Source organism: Marmota monax, unplaced genomic scaffold (genome assembly GCF_021218885.2).
Source record: "Marmota monax isolate L192 unplaced genomic scaffold, Marmota_monax_Labrador192_F-V1.1 WCK01_AAM20220418_F8-fsc00030, whole genome shotgun sequence".
Lineage (NCBI taxonomy): Eukaryota > Metazoa > Chordata > Mammalia > Rodentia > Sciuridae > Marmota > Marmota monax.
Genome location: NW_026691988.1, coordinates 768,600 through 787,730, shown reverse-complemented (window position 1 = coordinate 787,730; position 19,131 = coordinate 768,600). Strand labels below are relative to the sequence as shown.

Genomic DNA, 19,131 nt, shown 5'->3' with positions numbered 1-19,131 from the left:
CCTTCATCTTCCTTTTTGCTCTGCTCCTTGAAGACTTGCATTTCTACCACTCTTTTCAGGTTCTGTTTTGGAGGTCAATGATGGTAGTAATCTTGATCTTTTGATTTTAATCCTAATATTTATCCTGGCCTACTAGAACTATGAATAATGCTTTACCCTCATTCTATCACACCTGACTTATTCCTGGGGTCATTTTTACCCATTCCTGTGGCATGCCCAGTGCTCCTCAGGAGACCCTTTCTAAATCTAACGAAGTTCTTAGACTCCAGACCTTCCTGGAAGCCCAGCAGGAAGTTTGTCTGAAGCAATTTATCACCATGAAGTTCTTTGTTAGATTCTCATTTATATACTTGTTTTCATTTCTTTGGTATAGTAGGATATTTCCTTGCTTTTCTGTGTTCTGGGAAGCAATTTTAAGCCAAAACTACCATGGAGAGGATAATCACAATTGTATTTCAATCACAATTAGTTCCAATTTTGCCTCTCCAGATACAAATGTCTGTTGTAGTGTCTTGTCAATTTTTTTCTTCCCCAGAACACATTGTCTTTAAATTGAATGCTGATCAGGATAAATGCACAACACGCTCAACAGGGAATTTTGGTTTTGTATTTGAAAGAAATAAATCAGAAGATGGGTGTTTAGATTCAAGATGTGTTTCCTGAGGGTCAAGAGGTGAATGTGTTTTTCATGGCCAAACTTGTATTGCGTGCTTATGAGGACAAGATTAAATGGTTTTTATCCAACTGCATACAGAACCTGTTGTGGGGTCTTGGAAGTTACTCAAATTGTTAATCAGTATTAGAGTAACATTTTTTAAAAAAGTGGTAAGAAAATTCTTAGTTATAAAAGCTAGTTGTGTAAGTTAGAGGTTAAGTATAAAAGACACTTCAAAGAAAGAAAACTACAGACCAATATCTCTAATAAACCTAGATGCAAAAATCCTCAACAAAATTCTGGCGAATCGGATACAAAAACATATCAAAAAGATTGTACACCATGATCAAGTAGGATTCATCCCTGGGATGCAAGGCTGGTTCAATATACGGAAATCAATAAATGTTATTCACCACATCAATAGACTTAAAAATAAGAACCATATGATCATCTCGATAGATGCGGAAAAAGCATTCGACAAAGTACAGCATCCCTTTATGTTCAAAACTCTAGAAAAACTAGGGATAACAGGAACATACCTCAATATTGTAAAAGCAATGTATGCTAAGCCTCAGGCTAGCATCATTCTGAATGGAGAAAAACTGAAGGCATTCCCTCTAAAATCTGGAACAAGACAGGGATGCCCTCTCTCTCCACTTCTCTTCAACATAGTTCTCGAAACACTGGCCAGAGCAATTAGACAGACGAAAGAAATTAAAGGCATAAAAATAGGAAAAGAAGAACTTAAATTATCACTATTTGCAGATGATATGATTCTATACCTAGCAGACCCAAAAGGCTCTACAAAGAAACTATTAGAGCTAATAAATGAATTCAGCAAAGTGGCAGGATATAAAATCAACACGCATAAATCAAAGGCATTCCTGTATATCAGTGACAAATCCTCTGAAATGGAAATGAGGACAACCACTCCATTCACAATATCTTCAAAAAAAATAAAATACTTGGGAATCAACCTAACAAAAGAGGTGAAAGACTTATACAATGAAAACTACAGAACCCTAAAGAGAGAAATAGAAGAAGATCTTAGAAGATGGAAAAATATACCCTGTTCATGGATAGGCAGAACTAACATCATCAAAATGGCGATATTACCAAAAGTTCTCTATAGGTTTAATGCAATGCCAATCAAAATCCCAACGGCATTTCTCGTAGAAATAGAGAAAGCAATCATGAAATTCATATGGAAAAATAAAAGACCCAGAATAGCAAAAACAATGCTAAGCAGGAAGTGTGAATCAGGCGGTATAGCGATACCAGACTTCAAACTATACTACAGAGCAATAGTAACAAAAACAGCATGGTACTGGTACCAAAACAGGCGGGTGGACCAATGGTACAGAATAGAGGACACAGAAACCAATCCACAAAACTACAACTACCTTATATTTGATAAAGGGGCTAAAAGCATGCAATGGAGGAAGGATAGCATCTTCAACAAATGGTGCTGGGAAAACTGGAAATCCGTATGCAACAAAATGAAACTGAATCCCTTTCTCTCGCCATGCACAAAAGTGAATTCAAAATGGATCAAGGAGCTTGATATCAAATCAGAGACACGCCGTCTGATAGAAGAAAAAGTTGGCTACGATCTACATTTGGTGGGGTCGGGCTCCAAATTCCTCAATAGGACACCCATAGCACAAAAGTTAATAACTAGAATCAACAAATGGGACTTACTCAAACTAAAAAGTTTTTTCTCAGCAAAAGAAACAATAAGAGAGGTAAATAGGGAGCCTACGTCCTGGGAACAAATCTTTACTCCTCACACTTCAGATAGAGCCCTAATATCCAGAGTATACAAAGAACTCAAAAAATTAGACAATAAGAGAACAAACAACCCAATCAACAAATGGGCCAAGGACCTGAACAGACACTTCTCAGAGGAGGACATACAGTCAATCAACAAGTACATGAAAAAAATGCTCACCATCTCTAGCTGTCAGAGAAATGCAAATCAAAACCACCCTAAGATACCATCTCACTCCAGTAAGATTGGCAGCCATTATGAAGTCAAACAACAACAAGTGCTGGCAAGGATGTGGGGAAAAGGGTACACTTGTACATTGCTGGTGGGACTGCAGATTGGTGCAGCCAATTTGGAAAGCAGTATGGAGATTTCTTGGAAAGCTGGGAATGGAGCCACCATTTGACCCAGCTATTCCCCTTCTTGGTCTATTCCCTAAAGACCTACAAAGAGCATGCTACAGGGACACTGCTACATCGATGTTCATAGCAGCACAGTTCACAATAGCAAGACTGTGGAACCAACCTAGATGCCCTTCAATAGACGAATGGATAAAAAAAAATGTGGCATTTATACACAATGGAGTATTACTCTGCATTAAAAAATGACAAAATCATAGAATTTGCTGGGAAATGGATGGCATTAGAGCAGATTATGCTAAGTGAAGCTAGCCAATCCCTAAAAAACAAATGCCAAATGTCTTCTTTGATATAAGGAGAGTAACTAAGATCAGAGTAGGGACGAAGAGCAGGAGAAGAAGATTAACATTTAACAGGGATGAGAGGTGGGAGGGAAAGGAAGAGAGAAGGGAAATTGCATGGTAATGGAAGGAGACCCTCAGGGTTATACAGTGGAGGGGGTAGAGAGAGAGGAGGGGAGGGGAGGGGAGAGGTGGGGAGGGGGGAGGGTGGAGGATGGGAAAGGCAGCGGAGCACAACAGACACTAGTATGGCAATATGTAAATCAATGGATGTGTAACTGATGTGATTCTGCAATCTGTGTATGGGGTGAAGGTGGGAGTTCATAACCCACTTGAATCAAAGTGTGGAATATGATATGTCAAGAAATTTGTAATATTTTGAACAACCCACAATAAAAAATTAAAAAAAAATAAATAAATTTCATTTCTTTGTTCTCTGTAGCAGTTCTGTCATTTGAAGTTGCAAAAAAAGTTTGGAATCCGATTGCTATATTCCATGTTCCATAGAAATATTTAGTCCAGCATTAATTTGATAAGATTCTTCTGAAAAAATTTAAAAAGAAAAATACATGATTGCTCTCTGGGATTTATGTGTATAAAATACACATGTGGATGATTCACAAATGTTTATAGTGAAGATCTTTCCTTTGAGAAAGATTCATACATGTACCTTTACTTGATATCTTCTCTTGCGTGTCTCAGCAAAATTAATGCACCTCTTTCCTTAGATAGTATCTGTTATTCTTTTTGGTGGTCTTTTCTTTATTTGGTAAATTTCTTGCTGTATGAATTCTTATGACTTAATAAGGAACTAAAAAATCTCAACTTTTCAGCCCTTCTTCAAGGTAGGATACCCACAAACCATCAAATCTCCACCATTCAGACCACTTACAAGAATTTGATTAGGAGGTTAATGAATAGTGAGTGACAAGAGGCATCATGTGTGCATCTGAACACCCAGAGAAGAATTTTCATTAAGTAGATTTATTTTTTTTTTCACTTTGGGATACACTGTTGAATTTATTGATAAATGAAGAGGCTAGAAATCACTATCAAAGAAAAATACTAAACATCATGATGGCATTGAATCAAACAGTTTTTCATTGTGATCATCAGATGATGAAGCTTATGATATTTCATCTGTAGAAGCAGCAAAGTGTAGTACCCAACCTGGGCTTGTCTACAACCAGCAGTGGGTCTCCATTGGAGGAGTATTGAAGTGTATTTGATCATTTGATGCTGTTTTTAATATCTTTTAATTAGGTTTCATCTCTGGCAAAAATACAGTGGATTCTGCTATTTGCTTTAAAGAACTTGAACTGACCTGACCTTTCACCTAGACTTGTCCTGCATTCAGTATACATAATGCAAAGAATGGCAACAATATATATTTGGATATATGAGCCAGAAATACAGTTGTACATTCTGGATACTTGTTTCTACACTTATGTATCTCATGCATCACCAATTTTTCTGTTTTTATCTCCTGTATAGGTCTTTGATGGCTGCATCATCATCTCCACCATCTACACCCATAATTAAATGTAATTTTTTCCCTACCTATGTGCTATTGCTATTTTCTATCTGGTTTCCCTTATCCATTATGCTCTTCTCCCCATATCACTTCTGTTCTCCACATCGTAGCCAGAGTCATTCTCTAAAATGTAAATGTCAACTTCCATCTCCTCCAGCATAAATCTTTCCTGTGCCTTCCTATAAAATTTAGGATAAAGATAAAATTACTCACCTTTACTGATAGAGCTCCCTTGGTCTATGTAAATTCTTTTTTTTTTGGGGGGGGGGTATTAAATTTTTTATTTATATATGACAGTGGAATGCATTACAATTCTTATTACACATACAGAGCACAATTTTTCGTATCTCTGGTTGTATACAAAGTATATTCACACCAATTCGTGTCTTCATAAAGGTACTTTAGATAATAATGTCCATCACATCCCACCATCATTTCTAACCCCATACCCCTCCCTTCCCTTCCAACTCGTCTGCCCTATTTAGAGTTTGTCTATTCCTCCCACACTCCCCCTCCCTACTCCACTATGAATCAGCCTCTTTATATCAAAGAAAACATTCGGCATTTGTTTTTTTAGGATTGGCTAACTTCACTTAGCATTACCTTCTCTAACTCCATCCATTTACCTGCAAATGTCATGATTTTATTCTCTTTTGTTGCTGAGTAATATTCCATTGTGTATTTACGCCACATTTTTTAATCCATTCATCTATTGAAGGGCATCTAGGTTGGTTCCACACAATTTAGCTATTGTGAATTGTGCTGCTATAAGCATTGATGTGGCTGTCCCTGTAGTATGCTGTTTTTAAGTCCTTTGGGTATGGATCAAGGAGAGGGACAGCTGGGTCAAATGGTGGTTCCATTCCCAATTTTCCAAGAAATCTCCATACTGCTTTCGATATTGGCTGTACCAATTTTCATTCCTACCAGTAACCCAATCAGTAAATGAGCCAAGGACCTGAACAGACACTCAGAAGATGATATACAATCAATCAACAAATATATGAAAAAATGCTCATCATTTCTAGCAATTAGAGAAATGCAAATCAAAACTACTCTAAGATTTCATCTCACTCCAGTCAGAATGGCAGCTATTATGAAGACAAACAATAATAAGTGTTGGCGAGGATGTGGGGAAAGAGGTCTGTGTACTTTCTAAATCTCCATCCTCAATTCCCAGATTTTCTACTGGTCAGCCAGATTTACAGTCTCTGTATCCATTATACCTGGCCCTGTCCCAGATCCTTTGCAAAAGTAGTTTCTTCTGCCAGAAGTACTCTTTCTTGTTTTCTTTAATAACAGTCTTTGATTCTTCAGATCATAACCCAAGCATCACTTTCTCGGAGAGCTCTTCAGATTTACCTGATAAGATCAACTGTCCCCTAATATGACTTTATAGTCAACCTGCCTTTTTTTTTTTAAATTTTTTATTGTTGGCTGTTCAAAACATTACATAGTTCTTGATATATCATATTTCACAATCAACCTGCCTTTATACAAGTTACCACAGTATTATTTTGATCTACATTTCTTTTTGCTTTGATTACCTGTGTGATGTATTAGGCTTGTGGAAGAAGCCTCATGAAGGAAAAGGACCAAAATGACATTTGTTAAAGCCCTTTCAATGCAATTTAAAAACATTAATTAAACTTCTTTTCTTTGATAGGCAACACAATGTAGCTGCTAAAGAAAATTGTTTTAGCGCTAGATTTGGATTGAATCCTGAGCAAGTGATTTCACCACTTAAAGCTCAGATTTTTTGGATATCCTTCTGTATTTAGCACTTCACATAGTTAGCAACTTTTGCAATGGAAGTGTGGATGAATTCAATAAGATATTGGACTGATTTAGGTGCTTTGTTAATTTACATAAGCCCCCCTTATCAACTCCATGCTGGAATGCCTTACATGTGTAAATCACCATGCAGAAAGCTTAATGGGAAGTAATAGCCCTAAAGAAGTTAACTACTGAGTTTGGATAACTCTATAGTCTATATATTAATAAAACATAAATAATGTAACATTTGTAACTTTAAAAAGTGTATAATTGAACATAAGTACACATAGAGAAAGATGAAAACTCCCAGGAGAGAAAATGATAATACAAAACTTTCAAGCGAAAACAGGAGTGGTGAATTCAGGCAAAAATGCATGTTGTATCATTATGAACTGGAACCTAGGAGTTCTTCCTGGTGGTTGGTGGTAATTGAGCATTAAAAGGTTGATATATTCCAGGTTTGTGGGGATTCCAGGTGTCATATGTCTAATTCTTACTGAGCTCAGGTATGCTGTTAATTGCTGTAGCCATCAGGATTGTGTTATTTGTTTCTGGTGAACATATGTTACCATTAAGTAGACTACCCACTATCAATTTGTGGTGATTATCAAGTTCAGTCACTGTTTGTAGGATTGGGTTCAAAGCAATTCTTCTTTTTAAAGTTACCCAACCAGTTCTTAGAGACACTTGATAATATTGCTGTTTAGAAGGAGAAAAAGTCAGAGTCATAGCCTTACTTGTAGATCTTCTCAAGAGAGGTAAATTTGATCCTATTTCTTTGACTCAATTTTCCATTTAGCTTATAATTACTAATGAATCCTGAAAACATATCTCAACTGTAGACTAAAGATATAAAGTCAATTTTTTTTATAAAAAAAATTATTCAAAGTTCTCCCTTATCTTTCATAAAAGAGATACGTCCTTGGGAAAAGTGGGTGCAAAGACACCTGTGCTTGATTGTTGGTCCAAGATCCAACTGCTACTTGTTTTGGCTGAAGCCCTTTTCTATTTTAGTTTCTACAGTACACCCTAGAGGAAAGCCTTAAAAAGTTAGTGTGGGAACTGAAAGTCTACAATTTCTCAGTGTTTGTGTTCACCCATTGAGCCTTAAGTTAGCATTTATGAAAACATTAACATACAACCCCTACTTGCTCCCTGGGCAAAAAAAGCACAGTTGGAATGGAGGTCACTTGATCATGCAGCTTTTCTGGTTATGCTTAAAAGGAATATTTTGTTGGAGGAATATCCTTGGGTGATTGTGCTTGCTGAGAGGAAGTTGAATTAATTGTTTGCTGACAACCACAGAAGTATTAGCTTGCTATTCATTTCCTCACCACTGGCCCTTCTGGCATTTCATAATTGACAAGGTATGCTGAGGCCATTTTTTCCATGTATTTTTTTTTCTTTTTTAAGTATTAACTGGCTTGGTGGCACAGGAAGTAGAATAATTTATCCCAGAGAACAGTGATATGATTCACCATTATACTTTAAGTATTAGGAAATACTGATTCCAAAAGAGCTGCCTTAAATTAACAGAGACATAAGATTTTAAAGGAACCTCAGTCTTCTTTTAAAATTTATATCAAAATCTTGACTTAATAGGAGAATAATTATCTTGTTGCCAATTGGAGTGATCTCAACATTGGAGGTGATGTTACTATACTATTCTCTTTTGCTTCTGTGTTTCCTGGGACCTCAGTTTCTTTTATTCTGTTTGAGTAATTGATGAAGCTTGTAGAAGAGATAGAAGATGAACATAGCCCCACTTTGTCCACCACTCAGGTCTTCCCTCTTTCCTCGTATCTTCCTAGACCTCACACTTTAGAGTGTAAGGACAATTTTATCTCATTTTCTCCTCTGGGTTGGGCTCTTCACCGTTTTTGCTTTCCATCTCTTTTGCTTTTCCTTTCTTTTGCTTGTTTTGTGCCCTCTGACATGGGACTATTAATCCAAACAAACAAAAAGATTCTTGGTTTAGGTAATACTTTGTAAGTGAAAAAGTAACAAAACAAAACATGTTTTTACTTTGATAGTTCCTACTTCTCTAATCCCTACAACAATCCACTCAAATGGTACTTTTATTATATCCAAGACACTTATCTTTTCTGAGCCTCCAGATTTTAATCAGTGAAATGATAGAGAAGAGAGGTTGTCTCCTAGTGTAGGTGGTAAGTGGAGGAGCCTGGTTCTTACTTCAAGTCTCTCCTCAATCAGAGCCTGAATTCTTAACCTCTTTATAGACAGAAATGTGCTTCCATTTGAATAACAATGGAGCATATGTTTTTCCCAACCTGTGGATATTTTACATATTATGATCAGCAATAGCAGTGGTTCTTAGAGTTTAATGAATGAAGACACTTCCTTGGTTGCTAGTTGAGCCACTCCTGTGACCTGGTCACCCTTGAACCTGAGAACTCAGTTATGAACTTTAGTCAGCCTGAGTTCTTGTCTGATTGGTCATTGCTTCCCATTTATTTATTCGGGCATAGTTTCCATTATTACTATGGTAACACTTGAGTGGTTAATAATTGTTATTAGTTTTGAATAAAAATTAAGGCCTAGTTGTTCTTCTAGTATGTGAAAGTAGAATTTTGGTGCTTTCAGATATGACTACTGAGTAGAATGTTTTGACTTTACGAATAGAATATTGATTTATGTGGAAAATGTGGAAGCCTTGTACACTTACTGTTTACTGACCTTCAGCCTTGGCCCCCATTATTAATAATAGGGCTCAAACCTACCCAGACAATGGGTTGTAATCTTTGTATGAAATTTTGTCTCCAGGCATTTCCCAGGGACTGTAGGCTGTGCTACCTTCCCCTTACCTTTCCTTTTTCATTGCAATCTCAGTTCCTTTGAAAAGGCAAGTGATGATTACAAAATTGGCTACAGGACAAATACTGCCTTGCATTGTGGGGTAATACCACTCTGATTATGCTCTCTCAAGTTGCTTTTCATTTTAGCAACTACTTTTCAAAACATTTCAGTTCCACCTAACATAAAAGCTGTGCAGGTTGGATAGCCATAGCAGAGTGCTGGGTTCACAGATATTGGAGAAATCCTACAGCAGGCATTCTTAAACTTAGATCTGTGAGTTCCTTAAATTTTTGGTGTGTGTGTTTCTAGGGAAGAGTATTCTAAATTTACAGAAAGAGCACAAAAGGCAGAGTTAGAGAGGAGCCAAAGGAAAGAGCTCAGGAAAAATTTGACTCAGTGGGACAAAGGGCAGAGTGGTGGAGGGAAGGGTTAAGAAAGGTTGTGAGGGTTAAGGAAATTTCTAACCCTTTAACCTTTAAAAATGTTTGATTGACACATTCTTTCGTTTGATGGTACTATGTGGTCCAGAAAGGAATGAATATGTCCAAAGGAACAACTGACTGAGGACCCACATATTTTCTCATGTGTAACCAAGCAGAGTAGATCTCTTAAATTTAAACATGTTTGTTCTCTTTTAGGTAATAACTCTTTATATTAAATGTTCACTGTAAATTTACTGTGTGTCTTCTCTCTTCTGATTGATCTCTGAGTATATCAGGTGGTTGCTGAGAGAACATGGCTGTCTTTCTGAGGGAGGATGCTCTCTTATAAATTATCGCCATGTAAATTACTTAAAGTTTGTGTAAAAGAGGTATATAATTAAGAAATATATAATCAGAAATCCAGAAACTGCAGGTCAGTTACAAAAAAGAAAACTGGCCTGGAATGTGGAGAAAATAGTAAGGGTTGAGATTAGAGAAGGTGGTCTGTGAAGAGAAGTGAAATGTAAATAACCAAAGTACCTTTGAACAGGATTATGCAGAGTGAATGCTAAGCAGAGAAGTAGAAGTTTCTCTCTAATTTATAAGGCATCTTCAATGGATGTGAATAAAAATATCTTAAGGAAAATATTATGTTAGCCAGGCATGGTGGCATACCCCTGAAATCCTAGGTACTCTGGTGGCTGAAGCAGGAGGTCAAAATGTCAAGGCCAGCTGGGAGAATTTAGCTGGACTGTGTCTCTAAATAAAAAAAGATATAGCTTAGTAGTAGAGTGCTTGTCTAGTACACATGAGGTAAGGGTTCAATTCCTCCAGTACTTAAAATGAGTATTTTAACATAGTAAAAGTATAAACACAGGTAGAAAGGAGTTTTAAGAATGAAGTATACAAACCTATTTATTTTTCACTATTTTCTCAGCTCTTAATTATATTTCACATGTAGATGTTATTCCTAGAAGCTTTGCTTAAAGATAAGAAATTTGTTAACAGAATAAATTCAGAGGGCAATACTTCTGCATCTGTAGATGAGAGTAGGATTTTTAGGAATGTGAGACTTGTTTCTTTGGCCATCCTTTGCAGTCAGAGTTGCCATTGAGTGTAAGTACTTTCTGTCTTTGTCTTTCCATGCATTGAAATAAGAACCGATTTTTGTATTCTCTGTATGTGTGTTTTAATGCCATGATGCTGTTAATCTGTAGGATGTAAAGAAAATTTATTTTTAAAAGGCCAAAACTCCAGTTTATTTACTTAATATTTCTCAAGTTTCATTTGATCTTTCTGATATAATACAATATTCCTTTAATCTCTTTTAAAATAGAAAAGTACAAATCTAATGTATAGTCATCATAAATCATTCAGAACAAGTAAATAAGGAAAAATAACAAAAATAATTAGTGTCCCCCTCATAATACACAATTAACATTTTGTTACATATTCTTTATTCCAATCACATGTGCATGTTTTTTGTGTGTGGGGGTCTGGGAATACATACACATTTATAAAATATATTTAAGATAGATATATTTTATAAATGATTATAATATTTTTTAACTTACATAATTATATTGTAAATATATTCTCTGAAATGTTTTTAATAACAGCATTCTAAATGAATTCATATTTATTCATCAAACTTATTAACAAAAGTTTTGCAAACTACCTATTATTCATTTCAGATCCCCCCCCCCCTTTTTTGCCATTTTAAACAGTGTAATGTTGAGATGAACATCTTTTTTAGCCATATCTTTGTGCACTGTGCATGATTATTTATTTAGTGCACATTTGTAGACTTGGCATTGCCAGATCAGAGAGAATGCATTTCTTTAAGGGCTTCCCCCCCCCCTTTTTGTTTTTCTTTGGGTGCTGGGGATTAAACCCAGGGCCTTGTGCAAGGATTTTGGTTCTCATTGCCAAAATGCTTTCAGAAAGTTAGACTTAAAAAAAAAATAAGCATGTATGTTTTTCTCCAGTATCCTGAATGATATATTTGAAAACTCATTGCTGAAGATTGTCAGGAATGTTGGTAAGGCCACATTAAAGTCATTATGTTAAGTAAATTATCTGGACCGAACACAGATGTTTCATTATTAACCTTTGGAATAGCCAAATCACAACTAAATACTACTGGACTCTAATTAGAAATTTGAGAGATTAGTTATCTGATACCAGAACAATAGTAAATAAACTTAAGTGATAACATAAATAAATGGAGAAGTGCATATTGTAGGATTTCCAGACCATAAGGTTTGTGGGTCAGTTATTTTGGGAGACTGCAGAAAAAAAAGAAGTTGGTAATAACAACAGAGTTCTTGATGCTTTTGATGACAGAGAGGAATCTCCAGTCAAACAGGCAGCTACCTCCATGGAGACAGCTGTGCCAAGTACCACTGTATCAAGTCACTAGACAGAAGGACCGAGATGGCTTTGTGGTGCTAGTGCTTCTTCCTTTCCAAAACTGTGCAATAATAAATGCATTATATTCCACAGCAATATCAGTCAGCATTGGAATAAGACCCTATAGCAGACACGTTCTATAGAAATGAGTTATTGGCACTGTTTTTTGTTGTTGTTGTTGTTAACCTGTCATGAATGGCCTTGATATTCTGAAATAGTTTGGGTATGCTTTAATTTTGTATCTTTTTAATGATTAAATTGGTACAGCATACCAATTAATATAGTTTGTTTTCCCCATTTCTTTAATAATAAAATTATTGTAGCTTAAAAGTGCTATTGGCTTAAAATTGCTAAATTGTTTTTATGGTAAATATCATAATGTATTAATAAAACTTGACACAAAGCATATTTTACTCCAAAATTTATTTTATAATAGAAGAAAGTAAGTATTAGGTTATCAATAAATCATGTATTGTTTTATACATAGCAGGGGGGATTCATTGTGACATTTTCATACATGTCTATAACATAAATTATGGAATTTCATTTCCCAGACCCTCCTTTTCCTCCCTTTATCTCCTTATTCTACTCTAATGGTCTCCCTTCTCCAGTAAAACATTTAGAGATCACTACTTTAAGACTGGTAATCAGAGACATAATCACAAATTTGTAAAAATAATATAAATGTATTGCTGTCATAATATGTTACTGAACAAATTGTTATAGCAGTGGAGAAAAAAGACATGGTTTTGTGAAGAGCTGTGGCCCAATACCCCAAAGTATTTATCTAAGATCTCAGGTATTGTCTTAGTTGAGAGCAGTTCTTGGTCTACTGTGCAATGGTCTATCCCAATGACATCTTATTAACTCAGCTACTGACTTTACATTTTTAAATGTTTAATTAATTTTTGGGTTGTACTAAGGGTTGAAGGTGCACTATACTGATGAGCTGTATCCCCAGCCTTTTAATTTTTTTTTTTTTTTTTTTTTTTTGTGATAGGGTTTCACTAAGTTGCTTAGGGTTTCTATAAATTGCTAAGGCTACCCATGAACTTGTGATCCTCCTGTCTCACCCTCTCAAGCTGCTCGGATTATAGGTATGCACCACTGCACCTGGTTTAGCTGTTGACTTTAGAATATGAATATAACCAGTTGGGTTAAGATCCAGGATATCCTGTTTAAAAATATACAATCTTCTCCAAAAATTTACATGGACTATTCATTCTATTAATGTATCATCTGTGAAAATCAAGGAGACAAAGAAAGAAATTCTAGCTTACAAGAGAAGATGAGACCTGGGAAATTGAAGTAAATAATAATAATATCATTTACTATTATTGTAGTATGTGCATTTTATGCTTGGGACTATAGTAAAGAGTTACATAAAATCTTCAAAAATGCTCTGAACCATTGAGTACCACTCGATGGGAATTCTTCTCTGCCATGATTTGAATCTAGTATTAGGGGTTAATCAGCTATGTAGACTGGCAGTCTTTTAATGTACCTTGGGCAAAACTTACTACATTTTCAATGGGGTAATACAGAGGATTGATTAATTGTACATGTTAGAAGGAGAGGGTCAATGGTAACCCTTGCAAACATGGGTTCTGTAACACCACACCTACTTATGCTTAAAATCATATGCTGGGGGAAACATTTTATAATAAAAATTGTGTTCTATCTGACGTATGATAAACAGGTATATTTATGCTTTGTGATGCGTGTCTTTGTTAAAATCCACCATGACATGAGAACAACTGGTTGTTTTCCTGCAGTGGTTCTTGGGCTAACATGGCAGCCTAGTGTCAAAATCCCATTTTTGTTCTCAGTCACCACGTGACTTCTGCCTACAGTGGAACATCTTTGTGTGTTCTCTGAGGTGGCACTCTTTACACTTCATGCCTCCCCATGCTAGATAGCCAATTGAGTGGAATTCAATTCAATTTCGTTCAATTGAATGGAGTAGATGAGTGATTCAAACTTGATTTCTTGCAGCCCCAGAATAACATAGGGATGTTACAGAACTGAGGCCAATAGCAGTGGTGATGAGTCTCTTTACTATATGCCTTTTTTTTCTTTTTCTTTTTTTAGTTATCAATGGACCTTTATTTATTTATTTATATGTGATGCTGATACTAGTGCCTCACACATACTAAGCAAGCACTCTACACTGAGCCACAACTCCAGCCCAGCCCGATTCTTGTCTAAAAAAATTTAACATCAGTGCTCACAGTAACTCTACAAAATATCCTTGTTCCATGAACTGAGATTCAAATGGTTACTTCATTGCAAAAGGTCACATAATATGGGTAAACAATGATCTTTGAATTAGAAATGAGGAATGATTCCATTGCTATCACTCTTAGCCTATTTCCCTGCAATACTCCTGAGTAGGGCAAAAGAAAGGTGTACCCTCTGTGTCAATTAGGTCAATATTCATTAAATATTAAAATAACTTCTGCTTAATTAGACAAGATAATTTTTTTTTAGTAAAATCTGGATTTGAACCAGGCTCTACCTGGTCTAGTCTGTGTCTTCCATAGTGTCTCAAATTCCTCATTTGTAAAATAAGGATACTAACATGTTGCTATGGAAACTAAATGAGCTAATGAAGCTGCATACTTTGAACAATGTTATTTAATAACAATGCAATGGTCTACTTACTTGATCAATGCCTTTCTATGACTCTGTTCTGGAGACCTGCTCATTTGGAGTTGAATTTAATATTCAGTAAAGTTTAGCATCCTTTCATTGTTACATATTCCCCTTGACTTATAGGTCTGTTTCACTTTGTTATCTGTAATGTCATTTCAGGTTCCTATATGATAGTGGACTCTTCAGATCATGACCCTGGAGAAAAAGCCAGGCTGCAGCTGCCCACCATGAAGGAGAATGACACTCACTGCATTGACTTCAGCTACCTGTTGTACAGCCAGAAGGGGCTGAATCCTGGCACTCTGAACATATTAGTGAGGGTGAATAAAGGACCTCTTGCTAATCCAATTTGGAACGTGACTGGATTCACTGGAAGAGAGTGGCTTCGGGCTGAGCTAGCAGTGAGCACCTTTTGGCCAAATGAGTATCAGGTAATCCTCTGTGCTTTTCTGTTTTATGCTTTGATCTTTTGGATGTCATTGCATGTGGAATACTTAGATGTAAATACTGGCTGCATAGTAAGAGGGTGTTTGTCCCTTTTGCATCTTCCTACCCTATTTCTTCATGAATAGTTTGAATGAGTTGGTGCAAAACATTGAAATTGAGAAAATATTTCCACACAAGGAAGAAAGTAGGTTCAAGTCCAAAACTGGTCATTTGCTTGGCAAAGAGCTGGTTATTGACAGATGTATTTCTGTTACTTTTTCAGGAAGAAATAGCCTTTTGATTTGACTGAAATAGATTGAACTGGTTTCCTGATATCCTGAAAATAACATTTGGAAAATAAATATGAAATATTATTTTATTCAGGTTTGTCTTGAGGGGGAGGCATTATGGTTATTTATTTATATTTTTGTCAGTTAAATGTAATATTAAACTAAGCAAAACAACAATAACAATAAGTTGTCCCCCAACATCTTTGGATTTTTTTCCCCAGAAATACTTAATCTGAGTATGATGAAGTAGTCACTGAATAGTGTCAATGCTTATTTTATGTTTGTGTGACTGAGTTTATGTGGTTTAAAAAATGTCTGTCTACTCTTTTGGAGAGTGGTTCAGTGAACTTTATTATGAGGTTTAGTGCCTGAAAACAGACAGTTGTCTTTTGTAAAGGCTCATTTTTCTTGTGCGTGTTAGACTTCAATATTTAAACTTTTAAGACTTGCCTATTTGTAATTTATTATAGAGTCTAATCAGAGTTCATTTGTGTAATGGCATATTTTATAAGAGTGAACAGTATATAAGGTAAAAAATAGCTCTATTTTTTTTTCTTATTTAAAAATGAATTATTTATGTTAGGCTTGTTTTTGTTCCTGAAGAAGAAAAATACAAGGCTTTGTCTTACTTGTTTTTTCTTGAGTTGACGTTTTAATTTTATTAAAAATCTCTTATAGGCATGGTTCCAGTTAAGCTTCTCATTTTCAAGTTATGTGTTTGATGAGATTTCAATGGATTTTCATTAGGGATAGTTGATTCCATTATTCCTGAACAGACGGATGTTTCTCTTTAGTGTGGGAGAGCCATCTGCATTTTAGGGCCCACAGCTTCCAAAGGGCTACATATATAATATGTGGGTTGGGGGGGGGGGTTGTGTGTGAATGTGTGTAGCTGCTTCTAAAGCATTGGCTGAAGGATCAGTGGGCCCATCTCTGAATTCAGTGGGTAGATGGCTGTCATCACTGGATCACCCCACATGGCTTTATCAGTATACTGATTTCATGAGAGTCGGTCATTGGAGCTCAACATAATACCAGGAAGAAGCTCTGATTCAGCAGAATAAGACTGTCAACACATTCAGCCTCCACAAAACAAAGGACAATTTCAAGTCATGAGTTAATTTAACAATATTTTTACAAATGTGGGTTCTGGATCATGTAACCTGTATTCACCACTGTATTTGCCCTGATCTGCTAATAGTTCTTTTAGGAATCAAACTGTTAAATGTTCCTTAAAAACAATAATAATGACAATATGGTAGTATATTTTGATAAATTCAACAATTAATTTATTTTCCTTCATAATTAAGAAATGATGTATATATTTTTATTTATTTGAAAACTTTAAAGAGCCCTATCATCGACTCTTGTGGCACAGTTTATTGTGCTGTTAGTTTTAAGGTTGAGTTTTAGTCCCTCAAACTGGATGAATACTTTTTTGGTCAGCCTCATTTTGCATGATTAAGCTCCCTACATTATATGTGCCTGTGGCTATTTAGACAAGCAGTGCAAAAAGTATCCGCATGAGTTTCAAACCAGCCAGTAAGATTATTGTTGGAGATGTTAAAGAAATAAATGACTAAGTACATAGAACTTATGGGTAAATGTCTTGTTGTTGAAGATTCAAATTTGAGCCATAGATAATTACTTAAATGATTATTTTGCTTTTACCTCTTTTGCTAAACCTACAAAACTTAGTCAGTAAAAGTAAACATGTGCTGTGTGCTTAGTGCTCAATAAATTACTTAGTTGGTGTTTTTATTGATTCAGTCATTTAGATACCTAGTTGTACCTGTACAGGTATCAATTATTATAAACAACCAGCATAACATATACTATACTTATGAATAAATTTTTGCTATTAGAAAATACTGTGAAAAATTAATCTCCCATACATTGTCAGCAGCTTTCAATATCAAATAGCTTTCAAGTATTTGGTAAGTGCTGGTTTACAAGCAGAACCTGGTAGAATTTTTTTACTTCTTCATATTTGAAGGGAAACTCACTTGCTTTAAGTACAAGTTATCAAAGGGCATTTTTGAAATTCTGTATTTTTGTGTGATAAAAGGACTACCCTATGTCTACCAAAGTACTAGTTAGACTTGTCTTTCATAGGGACAAACTTATTATTCCAAATTTCTCTCTCTCTGGTCAAACCTGTGCAAGTAAGCATTTAAGATCCTAGAAATATTTTATACAAAAAATTTTGAACATTTTTTCAGCAAGAAAAGAATTAAAAAATAAAATAAGTTTGTTCTAAAGAAAACAAAACAAAACACATTATTGACCACAAATTGATTTAGATAAGACACTCATGAAACATCTTTTTTTTTTAAATATATTTTTTTTTTTTTAGTTGTAGGTGGACAATATATCTCCATTTATTTATTTTTATGTGGTGCTAAGGATCGAACCCAGGGCCTCACACATGCAAGACAGGTGCTCTACCACTGAGCTATGGCCCCAGCCCCAAAACATCTATTTTTTTTTTTTTAAATAGAACATCTAATTAGACTCACCAGGATGAATTAGATGAATTAGCTTCAGATTGTGGACAATCTGAACAACTTAATAAATAAATTGACCCACTGAGTTTCATTATTTGGCATTTCATATTTTACCTTTGTTTTTTAATATAATTTATGGAAATCTGTTTGTTCGGCCAATAATTTCGGTTCTTCATGTCCAGTTCAATTCATGAATGGGTAAGAATGCTGGCCACATAGAATGGCAGATTATGTTTTCATTCCAGGTACCTTTAAGCAGAAGAATGCCCTTGACTGTACATGTTCAGAAGTCAAACGTAACAAGCAAATGAAAATTTAATTTTACACTATGCAGTAATGCTTGCATATATAAGGAACTATTTCTCACCTGTGTCTTCCAAACAATAGATGTCTTTTCAGTGTAGTATACTACTAATAAAATTATATGACATTTGTTTTATTTGCCATGGTTGCATGATGCCATGGCATGTAGTTTTATAGGCCTCAGGTTAGTACTGAAATTTTTTAAATTGGTTGCTAAATAGAAGTAGAAAGCAAAAAAAAAAAAAAAAAAAAAAAGTCCTTACAAGGCACCATCTCACTGTTACATTATAACTGAAGGTCTGTACACCTCTAAAAGGGTGATTTTCTCCACTCTGGAAATCTGACCTGTCTTTTATGCATAAAACTAAGTTCTGCTTTGGGATTAAATCCATTACTTTCTTAGTGAACAGTGAGGTTGTTACCAAATGAGGCAGACAGACTACATACATAACTTGCAAAACTATTAGTGGAAACCTAATCTGCTGTTTTCCATTAAGTGGGTGCACATCATTAATCACAAAAATGATGCGTGATGAAAACTACAGGGGTTTGGCCAGAAATTGCAAAGTGACAATATTGTGGAATGTGCCTTTTTCCTCTGTAATTCGCAGAGAAATAAACACTGAACTTTTGCAGTTCATTTTCTTCTTAAGATTTTCCATTAGTTTGGGGAAAAAAATGTAAGTGGACAAGCATGAGATTTTCTGGCTTTGTCTCCTTTTTAAAGGATTATATTAACATGTATTGTACTGATATTTTGGCAGTAGAAAGATTGCTGCTCTCCAGAGATCATGCTGGCATTAGGTCTAAAAAAAAAAAAATGGGACTTAAACCAAAAGACTGTTTTACTGAATAAAAAGGCTCTA

General features: G+C 35.4%; 1 protein-coding gene across 13 annotated transcripts in view; it reads left to right on the top strand.

Moving 5' to 3' along the window:
• The window catches only part of Ptprk (protein tyrosine phosphatase receptor type K), a 560,796-nt gene that overhangs the window by 184,613 nt on the left and 357,052 nt on the right, over positions 1-19,131 (top strand). For all 13 annotated transcript variants that reach the window (XM_058581031.1, XM_058581026.1, XM_058581030.1 and 10 more), the window contains one exon: positions 14,899-15,170. In XM_058581031.1, coding sequence (XP_058437014.1) covers positions 14,899-15,170 — 272 coding nt within the window. The remainder of the gene's footprint in view (positions 1-14,898; positions 15,171-19,131) is intronic.